Raw genomic sequence first — 21,933 nt, 5'->3', positions numbered from 1 at the left:
ACTTATCCAGCATATGTTTTACACAGCGGATGGCCTTCCAGCTGCAACCCATCACTGGAAAACAGCCATACACTCCCATTCACAAACATACACATACCAATTTAGCTTTCCCAATTCACCTGTAGCGCATGTATTTGGACTTGTGGGGGAAACTGGAGCACCCGGAGGAAACCCACGCGAACATGGGGAGAATATGCAAACTCCACACACAAATGCCAACAGACCCAGCCGAGGCTCAAACAAGTGACCTTCTTGCTGTGAGGCAACAGCACTACCCACTGCGCCACCGCGCCACCATCATGTTTCATATGGATTTTTTTTTAAATTAATTTACAAAGTTCCCAGTATAACCGTTGCTAAAACGGTTTGACAGCTTGGACACACTGTAAAAAATAACGGGTGAAATATACGGTAAAATACCGGCAGCTGTGGTTGCCAGAAGTTCACCGTAAAATATAAGGTTGCAACGTGCAATGCTTTACAGAATACTTTTTGATGATCTGTAAATTTTACAGTTGAAAACTGCTGTATGTTTACAGTAAATTTCTGTTAAATAAAACAAATGTATTGTAAACATGTTTACAGTAAATTACTTTAAAAATAGCAGTCGTAAGTGTAAATTCCTTTACAGTAAACTACTGTGTATAATAAATATACTGTAAAACTAACTACATTCTATTTCCGTAATAAACATAAAACAACTGTATTAAATATAATAGTATTTTATTGTAAAGTTCAGTTTTACAGAAAATTACCGGCAGCTGTGGTTGCCAGAACTTTACCGTAAAAAACACGGTAAAACACAAAAGACATTACAGTTGTTTGCCACAGATTTTACAACAATCAATCAGGTTTTTGAAATTGCAAAATGAACTAGTAAATACAGTCTATAGCAACTGAAGGCACAAACTATAATTGTTAGATTTTAATGAAACTACATACAGGGACTGTGTTAAAACAGTTTGAGCTGATCCAATAACTTGACCAGTGTACTCACAAAGGCGTGTTGATGTTGGAAATAAAATGTGTCCATATATAAAAGTAAGGATAATCAATGAAGACATATACTGTACATCCATCAGGGCTGCTTGCTCTGGTTGAACAATAGTATTGAGCCCACACTTGACGGAAGACACAGGACTGTGTATGTTCCAAACTTGAAATGTAGTACTGCTTGAAGTCTTGCATGTAGTCACTATTTCAATATGGACTGGCATGATCTCTCTGCAGAAAACAGACACAAAGACAAGTTAGTTCAAGAGAAATATGCTTGAACTGAAATAAACTCAGTCTTCTTTTCTTTAATTGATTACCAATGAACTGCACACAAGCAACACCATAGAATTTTGTAGGCCACTTTAATAATAAATACAATAATTAATAATCAATATTAGGGCAAAAGATTGAAATAGACACATCTCAGCACTGAGCTATCATAAGTATTTGCTTCACTCTGTCAGCTTGGAGCCTAAATTCAACAATTCACACAATTTGTACTCAATCATCAGATAGGAGTCATCAGATACAATCCTAGTCATTCTTACAAAAAAATACACTAAAGTTTTCTAGGTTGAGTAATTGCTATAACTATAATAAAATAATTGTTTTTAAAATATATATTTGTAGAAAACTAGTTTAAATATAAAGTTGATAAAATATTTACATTGTGTGCCATTTTTGCTTTAAACTGCAATTAAAGATCTGTGTTGACAGTACATTTTTCAAAAGAGTATACAAACATCATTGTCTGCTATAAAGAGTCTTTTACTTTATCTTTTATTCCAAACCATTATTTTTAGTGTGTGGTCATAATTAAAGGGACAGTTGAACAAACAATGAAAATTTTGTCATTAATTACTCACCTTCATGTTGTTCTAAAACCTTAAGACTTCTGTCCATCTTTAGAACACAAATTATTATTATTTTTATTTAATCTAAGAGCTCTTTCTGATCCTCCCACAGATAGCAATGCTCCTTGTGTGAAGCAATGATAATACTTTTGGGAAACATTTTCAACAACACTTCTGATGTATAACATGGTACACTGGGAGCATTACCCAGTGTATATCATAACACCAGTTACATCATCATAACATTTTTATTTAACTACTGATTACATGTACTTATTAAGGGAGGATAAGAAAGTTCTTGGACTAAATATAAAATATATTTTTGTGTGTTTAAAAGATGAACAAAGGTCTTTCGTTTTTAGAACTACATGAACATAATAACAGAATTTTCTTTTTTAGATGAACCATTCCTTTAATGCATTATGCTAATATATTATTATAATCAGTGTTGCAGGTATTGTTAATGCTGTTCTGTTGTCAACTATTGTTGTTTATTGATATAAAATTTGATGGTAAACACTATAATCTAAAGTTGTAAAATGATGTTAATAGACAAAAAAATCGATTAACTGGAGGAAATCATGTGGCAAAGTAAAAGTATTTGTTAATATACTTTTTAGGGCGACATGGTAGCGCAGTGGGTAGCACGATCGCCTCACTGCAAGAAAGTCGCTGGTTTGAGTCCCGGCTGGGTCAGTTGGCATTTCTGTGTGGAGTTTGCATGTTCTCCCTACGTTCGCGTGGGTTTCCTCCGGGTGCTCCGGTTTCCCCCACAGTCCAAACACATGCGGTATAGGTGAATTGGGTAAGCTAAATTGTCCGTAGTGTATGAGTGTGTATGGGTGTTTCCCAGTGACGGGTTGCAGCTGGAAGGGCATCCGCTGCGTAAAACATATGCTGGATAAGTTGGCGGTTCATTCCGCTGTGGCGACCCACAATAAAGGGATTAATATAGGGACTAAGTTAAAAAGAAAATGAATGAATAAATATACTTTTTACGCTTTGATTAATTCACATTTTAAAACATGAATTAAATAAATAGTTTTACAATTGTCTATTTATTTGTCCATTTAAATGGTAATTTATATAAATTTTTATGCTTCAATTATTAAATTGATAATTTGCTTCTTCATTTTATTTCTGACCAGCACTCCTGCTCCTCTATATAAATACACCTACTGTAGCTAAAACATAAATGCACCATTTATTTAATTTGTGTATTTATACTGTGTATCTTTTTTTTAATTACAAAAATGAAATGATGAAATAACAATTTTTATCACCCACGACTGCTTGAGTCTACCTAGCATTTGTTACACCATACTATAACACTGCTTACCATCAATTATCCTTAAGACTGGCGTCTGACTGGGTCCAGACTTGACTGAAGAGAGGTCTCTTACACACAGGATACAATGTTCAGAAAACCGGAACTTTTAGAAGGTCCTCTCTGTGAACAGGGGAAAAGAAACAAAAAAGGAACAATTCTAACATTAATAGTTATTAAATAAATATAACTAATTTTAGCATTTACACAATAGCTACAGTAAATATTGCTGCAGTTTCGAAATATTGAGCAGTTTGTGTTATTTCCAACTCAAAAGAATAATAATAATAATGTAAACAATGTACATAAATATAATACAATTTAGCTGAGATTTTCTTTACTCTTTTTTTTTTTAAACACAAACAAACTTTACTAAGATGACAATGTGATGAATGTGTGGTAATATTGTTCTGTAAATGTGCAAGACAACTTTAGCAATATAATTTTTTATTATTTTTTAAAAGCTAGCATAAAATTAAGTTAAATATAAACTAAAATAAAATTACACTTCAGTTGAGATCAAGCATAAAAATCTGTCTTGAGATTGTAAATTAGGACAATCCACTGCTATACAAGGAAAGATTGGAAACACGTTTGGGTTGTAATAAAATACTCTTTTAATGAAAGGTAATTTTAGTTCTACAATTTTGTGATACCAACAGAGTAAGGTTAGTTGAGCAACTGACCAAACAGTAGCATGTATGATCTGACAAATTGATGCATGGCAGTTAATTTAAAAGCTTATAATTTATATGTACTCACTGAAGCTTAGAGCCTGGCCACACCCCGTTTCTGCAAAGTTGGAAGCACCGAATTGCCCATCTGTGTAAGGTAAAGCAAGAGTTAAATAGGTTATTAGTACTTTTAAATTGATGTTTAATAATCAACAAAACTTACCCAAATTTATACTTGAAAGGTCTCTTATCCAAATAGAGACTTGTCAGGAAAAGAGAGTCCTTGTGTTCAAACTCTGGCAGACATAAGAAAATATATTGTCCTAAATAAGACAAAAATGTTTCAAGCATATCTTTCACTCTTTTAAAAGCAGTATGCACACTACATGTACTAATAAATGGCTACATTTAGGGAAAAACAACAGCTGTGCTTCACAAGCCGCTCAACAAGTTCAACACAACACATACTGTTATTGCAGCAACCAAAGTTGCAATCCTGATCTCTTTCCATTGTTTCCTGATGAACTTTAGTGTTGCTGTTCAATAAAGTGGATACAACAAAAATGTCTCATTAAAAGTGAAATTTTTAAAAAAAATAAACATTATTAAAAAAAAAGTATTAATTAACACTTTTTGTCCAGAAATGTGTTTCCTTGAAGTCATCATCTAGTGAAGGTTGAATGCAGTGCCTGAAATGTGTTAGAAGATAAAGCTTTAATTTTACACAATATGCAATATTTAGCTTATAGAATGTGTTTACACATGCTGTTTTGTGTAAAAATAATTACATAAATATTCTCAAGTGTTTAGTTTACTTACTTTTACGTAGATTCTTAGATTTTAGCAATCCCACCAGTCATTAACTTAATCTGAAGTGTCACAATAATCACTGAAAAAAAGGTGTCTGGAAAGCATTTTCCAAAAGGTTTATTAAACTCTGCATGTAATCAGCCAAACACTCTGAACTCCTTGCTAGTACCAGAATATTTTGAAACAAAAAAAATAAATTAATAATAATTATAAATGCCAAAATCATAAGCATATAACACTATGTGCAGGGAGTATAATGAATTTGTTTTGTAACATCTTTAGAAAAATAAATTTAGTATATAAATTTGCTCTTTCCCTCAATGAAAACTAGAAAAAAAATGGAACAAATGCAGCCTTTAACAAAAATGTCTGTTACATTGTACTTTTAACAAAATCTGGAATAAGCCAGTTTACCAATTAAACAAAAACAATGCTCAATAAAACATTATCATTAACCCAAATACTAAAAGCGTACTTTCTTTGTTGGTGGTTAACAGATAAGGTAAACTGAAAACTCAATTAGTGGTGTATACGTGTTGTGTTAACACTTCAAATGATGTGAACTGAAAGTCCATATTTAACATGCCTCTCTCCACTCATGATCTGAGAGATCTGCAATGAGTGTGAGGACTCTTGGATTCACTGTTAGCTGTTTCTTGTTTTTCTTAGTTTCCACTTTTGTGCCCTTCTCAGGATTGATGTTGAAGAAACACCTTTTTGAATGCAAGAATTCAAAATTAACCACTAGATTAAGTGATTTGGTTAAAATAAATAAATAAATAAAATTATTTACCTCTGAATAAACTCAAGTGTGGAGCCCAGACCCACAGGATAGTGAATGTTGAGGCAGTAGTAGGTTGCAAACATCATGCAAACAGCCGAGATGAAGGTGGAGATGTATTCGTTGACAATTTTCTGGTCAACACTCAGCATGAAATGCTTTGCAGCATAACATGATGTTCCTGCAAGAAAACATAGTTAGAAAATAACTATTACACATGTATTACACATGAGCTCTGACTCCTTCAAAAAAACAGATCAACTTACCGCATACAATGATGCATGGAGTCACAGGTAAGCCTTCCACTTGTACTTCTTTTGCCATACAAGTTTCTTCCACATAGAAGAACAAGTCCTCCTCTTTTTCATTAAAGTAGGAGAGGATGAGGAGCACCAGATCTTTTACATCTTCTGAGCAGCCCTCCAGCTGTCCTCTCAGAATTTTCAGCTTTGTGGCCGCTTGCAAAACATGTTTGCTTTTTTCTGTACAAACACTTCTCATGAAATCTAAAACACGTTTTCCTTTTTTTTCAACATTACTGAGGAAAGTCTCTTTCAGGGAAACACCAGTTAATTCATGAAAGTGAACTGCCATGCCAACTTCCTTGAATAAGAAAGGCCACTCTTGCATGAGGAATTGCAGATCGGTTCCACTGTTCACTGATTTACGCTGGGAGAAGTATGTGCACTTCATGAGATGTTTTACCTCCTCTGTGTTGAAGGTTGCCTGTTCAAATATCACTTTCATTTTCTCTTTTTTCTCTTCTTGGCTTTCCAGTGTCTCACTCACTGGCATAAACTTCATTTCCCACTTTATGCAGCCATATGTGTCCTGAACAGCTGCCCTCTGTTCAGCTGTGATTTCATCTGTGTCAAATTCATCTGACCCCCGTCTGCGCTTCAATATTCTTGGTACTGAAGACCGCTTTACATTTTCAATTCGTGCTTGCAGCTGCTTGACGAGTGAGTGATATCCTGTTCCTACCACATCACCTTCTATAACATCTTGCAGTGACAGTGGATACTTTGCTACCATTTTCTTCGCAACCTCTGTGGAGGATTGTTTACCAGGAGAAGAAGAGGCATGCATCATTTCAGCAACTACAATTCGGATCAGTTCTCTGCGTAACTTTGAGCTTGGCCTTTTCCCTCTCTCCAAACTCTGCATTAAGGCTTCTGGGAGCTTCTCCCATGGAATCTGGAAGCTGTCGACCCAATCTGCAGTAGCAATCATGTGTCTGGGTGATGGTGAGGGTGAGGGTGAGGAAGACAGTGAGACTGAGGAGCACGCTGAGGACACTGGAGAGGTCAATGTTGACTGACTATGGAATTCAGTTGTCTCTGCTGTAAAATAAATTGAAATTTAAATGTACAGAATGGAATTTGTTTTTTTTATCTTAACTTACAAGTAAATGTAACTTTCTGCATAATGTACTTACTGGATTGTTTCCATGCAGCCAACAGTTTTCTAGCTTGAACTGGTCTCAGTACTGTGAGCAGATCAGCTTCCTTAATATACTGTAAATCTTCAGTGGCTCCCACACCTAAAGATTGTAATGTCTCCAATACAATATTTAGATTTGAGGTTGGTAGGTCTGGTAACACATTAGTAATGGCACTGCTTATGTTGCTTGGCTCTACGTCATCCATTCTGAGTAAAAAAATGTAAAAGACAAAAAGAAAAAAAAAAAACTTTCAATTTTGACAGCACAAGACATAATTAGTGTGACAAAACACTGTGTTTCAATGGAACCAGTCGTTGTCCATCTTTCATGTAAGCAGCCAATGGATAGAAATCAATCATGTCACAGATGTTAAAACACTGGATCATTTCATTGTCTTTCCTCACTGAGTACACATGGTACTGAGGAAGGAATTCTGCTGTGTACATTGACACCAAAAGATAAACGGTGTTGTTTTTTACCAAAATGAGCACAAGTTCACCAAATTCCACCAAGTCAGTATACCCTGTGACAAGGAACTGTCCTTTCTTGTAGGCTGTTCCTTTATAAACCATTTCTACTGTGACAGCTGTGTTGGTATCAGTGAAAACCATATTGTCTGACTGCATCCTGAATGCCTTTACTGTACAGTGTTGAGTAGAATGGAGAACCACCTTTAATTTGCAAAACAGCCTGTCTATTGGAGCCTGCTGATAAATAAGCCTGCAACATCTGATGTCTGTTAGACAAAGTGAGACCAAGGTTTTTGAAATTCCTCAAATTTCTTGCACATCTTTTGAAATAGCTATGCTTGCTTTCGAAACGCATTGTCCACAATCTAATCAAGGGGCCAAATTTCAGAGTCAGTGCTGGATAATGGCGTAAGTAATGATGCTTAGGTCTCAGCTTAGTTTCGGGGAATATAGATGTTCTGGATTCTAAATACTCTTCAATAAGGACTTCAAGATATGCAATTTGAGGAACAGAGATTTTCTGAGCACATACCATGTCCACAATGTCTTTCAGCTGCAGAGTCAGCTGCCACACATCATCTGCTGCATCTTTCACTTGATCACCAATTATGAGAGGCATCAGTCTTAAAAAATTCCAGTTCTGTATTGCATTTCCAGTGAGCTTACCTGCTTGAGGGTTGACCTCACATGGCTTAGCAGCAGCATCTGAGGCACAGTATTTGAACTGTTTAATACGCCTGTTCAATGTAGAGTATGTGAACCATGTTTTTTTTTTTTATGAAGTATTTCAGATACAGTGCCACATCATATGACAAAACACCCTCAAATATGTCGTGTCCCACACAAGGTGGCAGACCAGGCTGACACACATTAAAGTATTTCAAAGTATTGAATTCTGACCTGAATTTTACTCCTTCCACGTCTTGTGCTCCTTCTGCTTGGATGCGGTCAATTGCTGAGTTATAGTTTGAATTGTCCGGGCTGGTCCACACAGATTTGGATCACCCTGAAATTCAGATCGAGTAATTAGACAATATCTACAGAAATGTTCTGCACGGCTGAAATTTTCAGAGAACCCACCAATGCAGTGGGATCCTAAATTATCGCCGGCAATGCAATAGACCGTTCCTTTTACTACGGTTTCATCTGAAACAGGAATTCCATTCTCCTCCAAATACTTTAAGTCTGCTAGTAAATTAGAGAACACCTTAGCATGCCCAAATTCTTTAAAATCTTTTTCTCTGCACAATAAAACAAGTGACATGTGGTTTGTGTCTGACCTTACATGAAGTGGCAAATTAGCTACAGATAAATAAACAGCTAATATTTTATGTCTTGTCTTTGCAGAGCCTAAAGGATTAACAACTTCGAATGCATCCTGATACAGTACTAGTTTTAGGCCTGATGGATTCTGAACAAAAAAGTCATTTGATTTGAACATCTGGCCATCAGTAACATCAGTTAAAACATCTGTGGGTGTGTCAGTGGGGTGCTCCTCAGACATACAATCCTGCCACATATCAGACTGCAATAAGCATTTTAAAGTCTCTTTGACTGGCACATAATAGGCAAACCTATCTTTTCTGTTCTCATCCCTTCCTAACAAAACAGTCTTAGGCTCCACATAATTGAAATTTTTTTTGAAACACTGAGCTCTTGTGTGTGCAGTCCTCATTGGCCCTGTATGACATGCAGAAAACAGATCAGATTCCTTGACAGACTGACAAATTTTGGTGATCTCATCTTCTGTTAAGGATGTTTCATTCTTTAGCTGTGAAGCAAGTTTACTTAAAGTATATGTCTGACCCAACTCGTGTATATTTTGAATCTCCTCAACAATGTTCTGTGTGGTTGAATCAGGCACTAAGAGCTGCCCTTGCAGTTTTAAGTAAAATAAACAAATATTTTTAAGAAAAAGATCGTTGAAATCGTCGGATGTATCTACATCACATTCAAATTCATGGCCACAGTCATGTGACGTTAATTCGGTTGTTACAGATTGTGAAGATGACTGATAAGCCGACGAGTCTCTGTACAAGTCACTAATTGTGCTTTCTGTGAAATGTTTGTGTTTCCGTGACATGTGGGAGGTAAAGGAAGATTTAACTTTAAAAGCATCTGTGCATCCTCTAACTGGACAACTCACAACACGTCCTTCTACAATGTGGTCTTTCAAGTGTGCTATTAGAGATTTAGCATCTTCACACTGTCGATCACATAACGCCATTGCACATTTAATAGGCATAACATCTGTCCCGACAGCAACGCTAACAGGCGCATTTACGTTATGTTTTCTGTAAAAATGAGCCTTAAGCGATGCATATGTACAGAAAGTCTGTTTGCATTCGGCTGCAAAGCACTTAAATAAACGCGGTTCATTTCGGTGAAGTTTGCAATGTATTACATAAGCCCTCAATGATTTGACTGACTTGCCACAGAAATTGCAACTCAACATCGCTAATACTGATTCTGTAAAAATGTACTTTTAGTGTAGAACCGTGTTGTCAAACAGACTTACCTCGAAAAGAGAAGTGGAGTTAGCAGGTGCCAAAGGTTTGCACTAAGCATCACAAGTTGAAGAGCGGGCGCGCTAAATCGGCGGCTGAAATATAAAATGTCGACAGTTCACGTTAGCTCATTGGGCGGTGCTATTCCGCCATTTTAAACGGTGTGCGCGCTCATTTTTCGCCAACTGAAATATAAAATAACGTTGACAGTTCACCTTCGTTTACTGAGTGGTGCTATTACTACATTTAAATATGCACTTTGAATAGTATAAATGTTCGTAATTTATACTCAAGTTAACAAGTAATTGTTAAATAAATACACTTTGCGTCAGACAAAAAGTCTTCCCCCAACTTCACAATTTGCAAGTTACCCTATGAAAAAATTTAAAATAGGCATTGGACTCACCACTTGCATTGCATGCAGATCGTGATTTTTTTTTCTCTGCATGTGTGTTCATGTTTTTTACAGAATTTTTAAAACATGCTGTTTAATAATAAATAATCAATAATAAAACACATTTCATAATTAAAAACACTTTCATAATTGTCTTCATAATTCATCTTTTATTTTTGCTCATTCTAGCATCTTTTATTTCAACCTTTTATTTCAGCCTTTAACCTATATAGTTGTGATTAAATACAAAGTAATATGAAAAATCTAATATTTTTACAACATGATTACATAGTGGGCGACACGGTGACGCAGTGGGTAGTGCTCACAGCAAGAAGGTCACTGGTTCGAGCCCCGACTGGGCCAGTTGGCGTTTCTGTGTGTAGTTTGCATGTTCTCCCCGTGTTCACGTGGGTTTCCTCCGGGTGCTCCAGTTTCCCCCACAGTCCAAAGACAAGCAGTAGTGTATGTGTGTGAATGAGTGTGTATGGATGGACCCAGTAATGGGTTGCAGTTGGAAGGGCATCCGCTGTGTAAAACATATGTTGGATAAATTGGCGGTTCATTCGGCTGTGGTGACCCCTGATGAATAAGGGACTAAGCCGAAAAGAAAATGAACGAATGAATGATTACATAAAGGTCGATATATTTGTATTTTTACAATTATATCTTGAATTTGTTTTTCATTGCCTTTAGCAATTAAATCTCAGATTTGATCCATAGGGCCTATTTAATGAACAATACACAAAAGTACAGTAAATGACAGAATATTATAACATTTTACATTAAAGACTCAAATAAAACAGCATATGCTGGTGATGTAGCCTATGTTTTGATGCCCGTATTCTGGTTTCAATGTAATATCTTGGCCCTGACCACCATTGAGACCAGCAAGACCAGCATTGAAACCAGCATACCTTACCAGCATATGCTGTTTTTTGTTTTTGTTTTTCAACAAAGTGGATGGTTTGACCAAAAAAAAAAAAAAATATGTCATTAATCATTTTCGGAACAGAAATTAAAATACTTTGGATTTTAACATTGTAATTTGTGGCGTAAGAACCCTTGCTGTCTATGGGAGGAACTACGATTAAATCCAAAATATATTAATTTGTGTTCTGAAAATGAACAAAGGTCTTACGGGTTTGGATTTTTTTCTTTTTGAGTGAACTATCCCTTTTATTTGACTAACATATACCATTCTTTTAACCTCTTGTTACTGTAGAATTTAAAGTAAGTTTCTGTTGAATTTTTGAAGGTTTTATATTGTAAATTTTATAGTACACATCAACAAAATGTGTTTTTACACCGAATTATACTGTTGATTTTAGGGTAATTACTTGCTTGAGAAGTTACGGTATTTTTTTATTTATTTCACCAAAAAAATATATTTTTACTGTAAAAAGTTGTATTTATTACATATTAAAAGAGTAAAAATTAAAGTTATGTACTCTTTCTTAAATTACGGTGATTTAATGTATGTAATACAGTCATATACTATTTTGGTTTAAATAGTCTTTTACTGTTGCTGCTTTACAGTTTTTTACTGTAGTTTTCACTGACATTTTTTACAGTGCAACACTGCAATAAATGATGTTTCAAAATATACTGAAACAGAAAACAGTTCTTTATAATGTTAATAATATTTTACTGCTTTAATTGCAGTTTAAATCAAATAAATGTAGCCATGACAAGCAACTTATTTTTAATATAAAACAATTATAAAACATAATACTCATAAATTGCTGTTTAAAGAAACTGTACACTCAAAATTATTAGCCTTCATGTGATTTTATTTTTTTATGTATTTCCCAAATAATGTTTAACAGCGCAAGAAATTTTTCACAGTATTTTCTTGTGGAGAAAGTCTTTTTTTCGGCTACAATAAAAGCAGTTTTTAAAACCATTTTGTCATTACTATTAGCCTCCCTAACCAATTTATATACAATATATATACACGCATGCACACATGCACACACACACACATATATATATATATATATATATATATATATATATATATATATATATATATATATATATATATATATATATATATATATATATATATATAGATTGTCTACAGAACAAACCATTATCATACATTATATCTACATGGACACCAATAATCCGATTTTAGATTTAAGAGTCTACCATATGAACAGCAATTTTTGATTAATTTAATCTAACTACAGTTATACTGTAATCAAACTAAACCGAAATGGAATTAAGACATGTGAAGTATGCTGATTTTAGTTGCATTATTAAAGTGCAGCACAGACATGTAAACACTGCAATCAAACTATTACTGTCATGTAGGATTTTCCCCGATTTTGCGACTGGGTATTCCATACACACACAGCTGTTTGACACTATTCTCTGCACCTACTGAGTTTTTTTCCCCATACAACTTGCAGTATTAAATTCCATTACTATTCTAGCAGTTCATACTCGCATCTAATATCTCGTTTGTCATAGGGGGCATGCATGAAATGTTCCTAAATGAAAGTGAAAGTGCCAAACTGCAGTTAAAGTCGACAAATTAAAAATGAAACACTCGAAATTACATGAAACTCTGGATGAAATGTAGATAGCGCGGTGGCACAATGACATTAATTGAATTATGTGCTATAACATGTAAAGCGGGATCACGAAAGAAACATTCAAAAAGCAACTCATGTAAACACCTTAATCATGTTATTGTCTTAATCAGATTAAGGCAAATCATTTGATTATTGGTTTCAATTACTATGATTACTATGTCTAAACATAGTCAGTGACTTGCCTAATTACCCTAACTTGGCTAATTACATGTCCCTTTAAGCTGAACACTAGTTTATTGAAAAATATCTAGTAAAATATTATGTACTGTCATCATGACAAAGATAAAAGAAATCAGTTATTAGAAATGAGTTATTAAAACTAGGCAGTAGGTAGTGCTGTTGCCTCACAGCAAGAAGGACGCTGGGTCAAGCTTTGGCTCAGTTGGCATTTCTGTGTGGAGTTTGCATGTTCTCCCTGCGTTCGCATGGGTTTCCTCCGGGTGCTCCGGTTTCCCCCACAGTCCAAAGATATGCAGTACAGGTGAATTGAGAAGGCTAAATTGTCCGTAGTGTATGAGTGAATGAGTGAGTGTGTGTTTATGTTTACCAGAGATGGGTAGTGGCTGGAAGGGCATCCACTGCGTAAAAACGTGCTGGATAAGTTGCCGGTTCATTCCGCTGTGACGACCCCGGATTAATAAAGGGACTAAGCCGAAAAGAAAAGGAATGAAAGAATGAATGAGTTATTAAAGTTATTTAAAAATCTTTAAACAGAAATTAGGGAAATAAATATACAGGGGGGCTAATAATTTAGGAGGGCTAATAATTATATATTTATATACTATATGTGCTTTTTCTTATTCCTTAAACCAACAAATAGAAAAAAAATACTAAAATGTAGGCTATTCATGGCTTATATGTGCCAGTAATTTTTTCAAAGGCTGTTTAATGTCATCATTTGGAACATTCTGGAATGAATAACCATGATAAAACGGTGATACTGCAACAATCCACCAATGACAGTGTATCTAACAAACCATACCCACAGTCCTGATCACTCCGTAGGGCACCAGACAATCACAGCATCTACATTTCCTCAGGCTTCCCAAGTTGAGTAGATGCACACCTCCGTTGAGACCCAGCGGCTCCACACACCCTGCCTATCTGCAAATAAATATGTATTCGGAGAGCTCACTCTGCATGAGCAATGAATCCTGGGAAGGGAATAAAAGGTAAGAGGGAGCAGATGGGGTCAAGTTGTTGAAGCAAGTTGTCTACTGACTGACACGGCATAAGCAGCGGGCGCCATCTCAGGACTGGATATCTGACATTGTAATGGGGCTGGAATATATGCAGAGGACGGGGGGCTCAATTTGGGCTTGGAGATGGGAATGTGCGCGGCGGCAGCTGGCGGTGCTGGGAGAAGAGGACGGGTAATGAATTCTCACCTCGACCGTCTGCTTCACATTTCCAGCACAACCTCCACTCAGATATTAAAAGGTGTCATCGCTCGGCTCACTGATGAATCCGGGCGGAATTTTAAAACAGCCGTACTTGTCACACTGAGGGAGATATCAATGGCTACTATAGGGAGCCAAATGGGGAAAAATAGGGAAGTACTGGGAAAGGGGAAGATGAGAGGTCTGGATGTGCCAATTTGTGGGAGGAAGTCGTAAAACAGGATTTAATGACAAAAACAGGGAAGCGGATGGGGAAGAAGTATTATTTAAACAGGGATGCATCTATATCGAATTTTTGACTGATATCAATAATGGGGGAGCCAAATGGAAAAATGTGGAATTTCTGGGAAAAGGGGAACTAAGATAAGAGGTCTGGATGTGCCAATTAGTAGAAGGAAGTTGTAAAACAGGATTTAATGTCAGAAACAGGGAAGCAGATGGGAAAGTAGTATACTTGACATGGAATTTTTCACTGATGATACTGCAAAATAGGAGGAAGCCAAGTGAAAAAATTTGTGAATTTCTGGGAAAGGGGGAAATTAAAGGTCTGGATGTGTCAAATTGTGGGAGGATTTGATATTGCAAAACAGGATTTAATGACAGAAACAGGGAAGCGGATGGGGAAGAAGTATACTTTGAGTAGGGATGCACCGATATGGAATTTTTTACTGATACCAATAATGGGAGGGAGCCAAATGAAAAAAAATAGGCAATTTCTGGGAAAAGGGGATTTAAAATGGGAGGTCTGGATGTGCTAATGTCTGGGAGGAAGTCGTACAGTAAAAGAAACAGGGAAGCGAATGGGCAGAAGGTATACTTTGAGTAGGGATGCATCGATTTGGAATTTTTGACTGATACCGATAATAGAGGGAGCCAAATGGAAAAAAAAAAAAAAAATGAAAAATTGGGAATTTCTGAGAAATGGGGAATTAAGGTGAGAGGTCTGGATGTGCATATTTGTGGAAGGAAACAGGTAAGCGCATGGCAAAGAAGTATACTTTGATTAGGGATGCACCGATATGGAATTTTTGACAGATACCGATATAACCTATAACTTTGTATTTGAAAGCAATAGCTTATACATTAGCCAATAAATATACTTTTTTGATTTTTTTCAGCATGATTGGAAAACAAATTGCAAAAAACATCAGATTTTATTTTAAAACTTTAACCCTTGCATGCTGTTGGTAATGTTTTCATCCACTCTGGGGTGATTTTGAGGCTTAATTTAGCATCAACATTTTGTGTTTCAGCAAATTGATTGACTTGTAATCACAAATCTTATTTTGACACATATTTTGGGATATTTTGTATACAACAGTTAAAATTACAATTTTAAAAAAGATAAATTTTACCTCTTCCCCACAGGGAAAGCCACCAACAATCAAGCATGCATGATTATTTGGTGTCATGGCTTTGCAATCAAAAAATGCATTTTATAAAAATAGAATCTACTCCCTGACCAAAAACAATGCATAAATAAAGCAACTGAACATTAACAAACTCAAAATACCAGTAATAAAAAAAAAAATCTAAATACCAAATAATAAAATAAGTGACAGGCGGCATGCATGTGAATTGGTTCAACCAACAGAAATAAATTTGGTATTGAACTTATAACGATAACATATTGTGCATCACTAACCTTAAGTCCATATGATGCCAAGCAAGATGCTGTTTTATTTGCTGGTACTTTCATCTCGTGTTGAGAGAGAAAGAAGAGATTGGCTTCAACTAGAAGGGTCTTCTCATACTGTGGAGAAAAGGTTTGAAAAAAAGAGAGAGAAATATGGCACAGCTGGTTATCGGAAATATAAATGTGTTCTGGTGAGTTTGTTGTAAATGGGAGGTAAATTGGTTGAATTTGTAGCAGAAATAAATGACCCAATATTGATTTACAAATGTTGGACACTATGACTTTTGTGAGACCATAGAATTTGTTGTATAACACAGAATATCATGGAAGTCAGAAGTAGAGCTTTACAGTTATACAATTGTGTTGTTGACTTCAAGTACTGTCTATTAACATTTAAATATATAAATTAATAAATATATATATCACAACATATTAATAATATATATATATATTTTTTTTTAATTCAGACCTTATATATAATAAACAAATATTGATAAATACCTAAATAAATATACCTAATAATTCCAAAGAAACTTCCATAAAAATGTTTTATGGCCTCCTAATTTCCCTTTATTTCATTCATTTTCCTTTAGCTTAGTCTCTATTTTAGAGGACACCACAGCGGAATGAACAGCCAACTATTCGAGCATATGTTTTGCGCAGCGGATGCCCTTTTAGTCGCAACGCAGTACTGGTAAACACCTATTCACTCTTGCATTCACACACAGTCACTACAGCCAATTTAGTTAATCCAAACACTTACATGAACATATCACGAAAACGTACTATTTTATTTATTTCTCCAGCGATTACTTTTATACACATATTTTAGGCGGACATGTTTGGCCAGAGGCCCATGTTTTAGCAAGTGGTTCAACAGTTCAAAGCTGGTCTCAGGACCCCAGAGCTCAGTTCTGTTGGGCTGCGCTCAGTCTTCTGTTTGAAAGGGAAAACACGTCCTGTGTGAACACACTCTAATCTCTCCCGAGTGTCAATGCGACTGATGCTCCAGACTGAAAGCCACAGTGAACAGTGTTGACACAAATTGTCTGTCAGGACATAAGGTACGGCTGTAAATGCCACAACCAATCCCACTATTAAAAAATGAAGCCTTTTTTTCTTATAGGTGCATGTAGTTTTCACTGTCATATGTACACAAAGTGATCATTTCTGTCATTTCCAGAACATAATGGAATGTATATATACTCTTTAGACACATTTTTTATAATAATAATAATAATAATCATTAATAATATCAATGATTCCTTACATTTATATAGCATTCATATACATTTATATTTACACATTTTTGGGGGGAGAATCTCCTCATCCACCACCAGTGTGCATCAACCACCTGAAGGACGTGACGGCAGCCATTTTGCGCCAGTACGCACACCACACACCAGCTGATTGGTGGACAGAGGCCAGTAGGCAGATTTGGCCAAAATACTGGGGTTTCACCCCTACTCTTTTTCGAAGGACATCCTGGAATTTTTAATGACCACAGAGAGTCAGGACCTCGGTTTAATGTCTCACCCAAAAGATATATGGTATATAGTCCCCATCAATATACTGGGGTGTTAGGACCCACACAGACCGCAGGTTGAGCCTCCCCTGCTGGTCTCATTTACACCATTTCCGGCAGCAACCTAGCTTTCACAAGTGGTCTCCCATCCGGGTACTGACTGGCTGCAGCCTTGCTTAGCTTCAGTGGGTGACCATGTGAGAGTTGCAAAAAGCTAGCTGCCAGCTAATGTCTGTTGTAGTTTTTATAGGGACTATCCATAGGCGTAATGATTTTTAAATTGTACAAATTATATATCATTTTAAACTGCATAAAAATATTAGTCTCTTTCTAAAAAAAACAAACAAATAATAAAAAAAACATACCAAACTTTTCAATGGTACTACATATACAGAAATACATGAGTGAACCAACCAACCAACCAATCATACGTTGTAATGTATTTTAAAATAAAATTAATGGAATGATCTTCAGTCCATTAAGTTTACTTTTCAGAATATCTTTAGGAACTAATAAACAAATTTGTGTAAGCAAATGATAATTCGACTATACTACTAATTTGACACTACTAATAGGTGTTTGGCCATTATTCCTATAAACCATTTTGAGGCTTGTAAACAAAAACAATGGTCCCAAAGTATTTCCTGTTTTACATTTTTAATTTCTATAGCTTCTGAGAATCCAAAAAGAGCCACATATTGATAAATAATATTATTGATAGATGTTTTAACATTAAGTTATGACTGAATTGCCTCTTGTTAGTTATGAAATAGTTTGATAACAAGCAGGACATGTTCATGGGTCAATGACAACACCATATTGAAATGGTCTAAAGCTGTAATAATATAGTCCTGTTTTCATTCATTCATTCTGCTTTGGCTTAGTCCCTTATTTATCAGGGGTCACCACAAGGGAACAAACTGCCAACTTATCCAGCATATGTTTTATGCAGCGGATGCCCTTCCAGCTGCAACCCAGTACTGGGAAACACCCATACACACTCACACACTATGGTCAATTTAGTTCATCCTCAACCCAGTGGGACTCTTGCTGTGAGGCAACAGTGCTAAACATTGAGCCACCATGCCACCCACTAGTCCTATAATGGTGAGGCAAAAATAAAATAAGTCTCACCTCAGAATTCAAACTTTTAACAATCCCAGTGAGCAACAAGAAGCATGTGACATGCATACATGCATGAGTACATGCAGGCTCATTGAGATGAATGGCGAACAGATAACTTTCTCCAGGTTTTAAAGACCTCCTTATTTAACCTTATCAGCCTGGCTCATAAATATTAATTAGGTGTCGTAATGTTCAGTCCTGTAGCAAATTTACTGGAAGGCAAGGTGTTCACTATGAGCGCAATTACTGCCTGTCTTAAACCTGGTTTTAAAGTCCCCTTGAAGCCAAAATGAGTTATTTTATCATTATGTTATTCTCAAGGTTATCTATAAGACCTGGAAGCTTTTAAAAGGTGAAAACATTCAATACTTAAAGTTTTACTTCTGCCAATCAGATCATCAATACAGACCAATCAAAAGATCTCTATCTGAAACATCCTGCCTCTTGAAAGGCATTAAAACAGCAGATAAAACTGCTCATTTTTTTCAATTGTAATCGAATGTTCACACCTAAAATATCTGTTACATCTTAATAAATGACCAGTTCTCTTATATATTCAACTGTTTAGATGTGAACACATGTAACAGAGTCTTCACATTAGATACATTTAGAAACACTTAGAAAATAGTAACTGGCAGCCGAAATGGTGTTAATCTGAACTCCTCTATGTTAGTTAGCTTTAATAATGATTGAATGAACCCCAATAGCCTGGATGCTGAAACATGCTGTGTGCTATATGTGGGATATATGATTCATATAGTGTGAATATGCTTTCCACTGAGATAAATGTACAAGTCTGGCTTCACATTAATGTCTCACAAACTGCTGCAGTGCATTGTACACACACATACAGTACACAATCTGCTCTGATCAAGAGACATGATAGCAAAGAGTGGATCTTATCAAAAGACTATAAAGAATATACATGTCACTGCTATAGTTTTGAATAGGGAAATGTGTAACAATAAATATGTTGAATTAGGCCAATTTTCTTGTAAAGAATCCAATCCTCAATTTCTATAGACTGATGATTCTTCAAGCAAGTGTTTTGATGCAGACGTGTTCTTTATGACAGTTTATGCAGTTTCTGCTGTTATGAAGCCTCTGGAGTCAGCAAACATGCTGCTATCTCAGCAAATGCTGAATTCACAGACATGAGAAATACATCTACATAAAGCTTGAAATCTCTACTTTTTAATAGAACCAACTACACTGGAAAACTGATGTTCTCTGGTTTTGTAATCTGTACGAAACGAATGCTACAGTCTGACCCTATGAATTCCCACCTCTGCCATTCAATTGCAAATCACATAACACCAACTACTTGAACACTCACATAAACTTGTAAACAAAAAGGTTGCTGTCATTTTGGGAGGATATTTGCCATCAAGACCAAGATGGGAAGCACTTCATAAAACCAGCATGATCAGACGAGGCATAATTCATACGATAATGTGTAACACATAAACAGAAACAGCCATAAAGCAAGAGTCACGGTTTATAGGTCTGTGTGTTCTTACTGTGTTGACGTGTGTGTTGTGGTGTGCGTGGGTGGGTGTGTCTGTTTACTTTTTCATGGAAGCGTGTTTTGATCAGCTGACATAATCAGAGGGTTCCAGCTGATGCCCGTTTTGCGGGCTATAAAAAGTCTGTGTTTCACTGCTGGGGTCCGTTCTTCATAGCTCGCTTAAATGATCTAAGATGATTTGGCAGATCCTGGATCTTTTAATCCTGATAACTGATCTCTGGCTAATTTGGTTCTTCAAACAAATTCGCGAAACAGATTAAAATGTCTAGATAAACTGATCTGAGATCGCTGCGTGTGTTGTGAAGGACAGATCTATTGATCCCTGAAATCAGGATCAGCAACGCAACAATTAGCTGACGGCACAGCAGCGTACTGATGTCATCTGATTAATATTCAATTATCCATCTGAGCAAAATTACATAAAATTCGTAATAAACAGTTTGTTAAATACGATACGCAATAACTTTTCACCTTAGTTGTGAGCTGATTGTGCATGTCTATTATTACACACAAATGGTACTAAAGCTGGTACCTTAAAAGAGAGTGTTTTATAGACACGTTTGTTTCTGAAAAGTCCATATTAATCTATGTTCTCTTTGATCCCCTGAGAACTACCCCGTTTTAGTACTTTTATTTTGGAGTGCAGATTGGATCTTTTTTTTTTTACTTATATGTATATAAACATAAATATTCTTAATTATTTAATATTAATATTATTAATTATTATAAATTATAAATGTATATATAATTTTTTATTTTTTATTTTACTATTTTCCCAAGTGTATATAACCCATAGATTACTACTGTAAGAAAATATCAGCATTTGGTACATACTTTCAGTATCTCTTTTGCTCAAAATGACGCGATCTAATCCTGTTTATATGAAATGAGCCTGCTCCAGAGCAGATTTGAGCTGCCAGACCTGTTGCTATGACAACAACTCTCAGATGAGTTTTGAAGAACGAAACGATCCTGGATCGAGTCAAATCGTCGAAAGCCATATCAAGCTAATTGAGTAATCCACCTACGAAGAACAGACCCCTGGTTATCAGTTCATTGTTGTTTTCATGTTCCTGTCTGAGTAATGTCCAGGTTTTCTCTTTAGTCTAGACCGTCGGATAACATGTTCGTTTGGACCTGTGGAAGCTCTCTGTTTCTGGACATTCTGCTAAGTCTCTCTATTCTTTTTTTTTAGCACTTTAGGGCCTATTATCGCTGTTGCACTTCATTAAACTGTCCTTCACTCGCAGTTGGATTCTCCCTGTTTCTTACATGACAGGAAGTTGGTGACTTGATCTCATTCCCTTCGAGTGCGCATACACATTAGGCTTGGCAAAGAGTTTGAGAATTTGAGGTCTCCCTATTCAAACTGAACGCCTGAGAGAATGCCCGAGAGGCATTTCAATGAGAGTCACTGAGTGAAATGACTTGGCTTAAGGAAACTTAGATCATATACACAATTCGGCCACAAAACGTATTAGACCCATTGAAATGACACTGAACGCTGACTTGTACAATAGTTAAGTCAAACATTGCTATTATACACTTGGGCTGTCAGGCAGCTTTGGCTCAAAAACCCAACTGTGATACAAACAAAATGCTATTGGCTATTTTAAAAAATAGGAGGAGCTACTTAGTATGTTCCACCCTTTCTTCACGTTTCAGATTAAATTACGCCACACATCAATCAAGATCATGGTACATCACGGGAACTTCAAACTTGCAGGCCATCTAGGCGTTTTTATTTTCACAAACACAACAAAAGTTGATTTAAAAATATGAAGATTGTTTGGCAGAAAGGTTAGTGTCACGTCAGCTAACAACAGAGCAGTATAGCTGAAGTCTTCATGGAAAAGCAGACA

At 35.9% G+C, this 21,933-nt stretch overlaps 1 protein-coding gene and 1 long non-coding RNA gene across 2 annotated transcripts; both read right to left on the bottom strand.

The window, feature by feature from the left end:
• Positions 1-947: 947 nt before the first annotated feature.
• On the bottom strand, positions 948-4,165 carry LOC130238345 (uncharacterized). The gene is made up of 4 exons (XR_008838629.1): positions 4,075-4,165; positions 3,940-3,999; positions 3,190-3,300; positions 948-1,224 (listed from the first exon to the last, which is right to left on the bottom strand). It is a non-coding gene; the product is annotated as an uncharacterized LOC130238345 (long non-coding RNA).
• Positions 4,166-4,936: 771 nt separating this feature from the next.
• LOC130238110 (uncharacterized) lies at positions 4,937-7,497 on the bottom strand. The gene is made up of 5 exons (XM_056469017.1): positions 7,409-7,497; positions 6,881-7,092; positions 5,709-6,785; positions 5,455-5,623; positions 4,937-5,374 (listed from the first exon to the last, which is right to left on the bottom strand). Exons 1-5 carry the CDS (start codon positions 7,495-7,497, stop codon positions 5,239-5,241), a joined length of 1,683 nt encoding a protein of 560 aa, XP_056324992.1. The 3' UTR covers positions 4,937-5,238.
• Positions 7,498-21,933: the final 14,436 nt, after the last annotated feature.

The sequence above is a fragment of the Danio aesculapii genome, chromosome 12, assembly GCF_903798145.1.
Source record: "Danio aesculapii chromosome 12, fDanAes4.1, whole genome shotgun sequence".
In the NCBI taxonomy this organism is placed as follows: Eukaryota; Metazoa; Chordata; class Actinopteri; order Cypriniformes; family Danionidae; genus Danio; species Danio aesculapii.
The sequence above is the reverse complement of the archived record's forward strand: the minus strand, read 5'-3'. Positions and strand labels throughout refer to the sequence as shown.

Bases quoted from the DNA above. Each gene is read 5' to 3' on its own strand.
- LOC130238110 (XM_056469017.1), bottom strand. From the start codon at position 7,497: ATGGTTTTCACTGATACCAACACAGCTGTCACAGTAGAAATGGTTTAT. The intron at 5,624-5,708 runs GTAAGTTGATCT...GTTTTCTTGCAG, and splicing joins TCCATGCATCATTGTATGCG to GAACATCATGTTATGCTGCA. The intron at 5,375-5,454 runs GTAAATAATTTT...GCATTCAAAAAG, and splicing joins ACACTTGAGTTTATTCAGAG to GTGTTTCTTCAACATCAATC.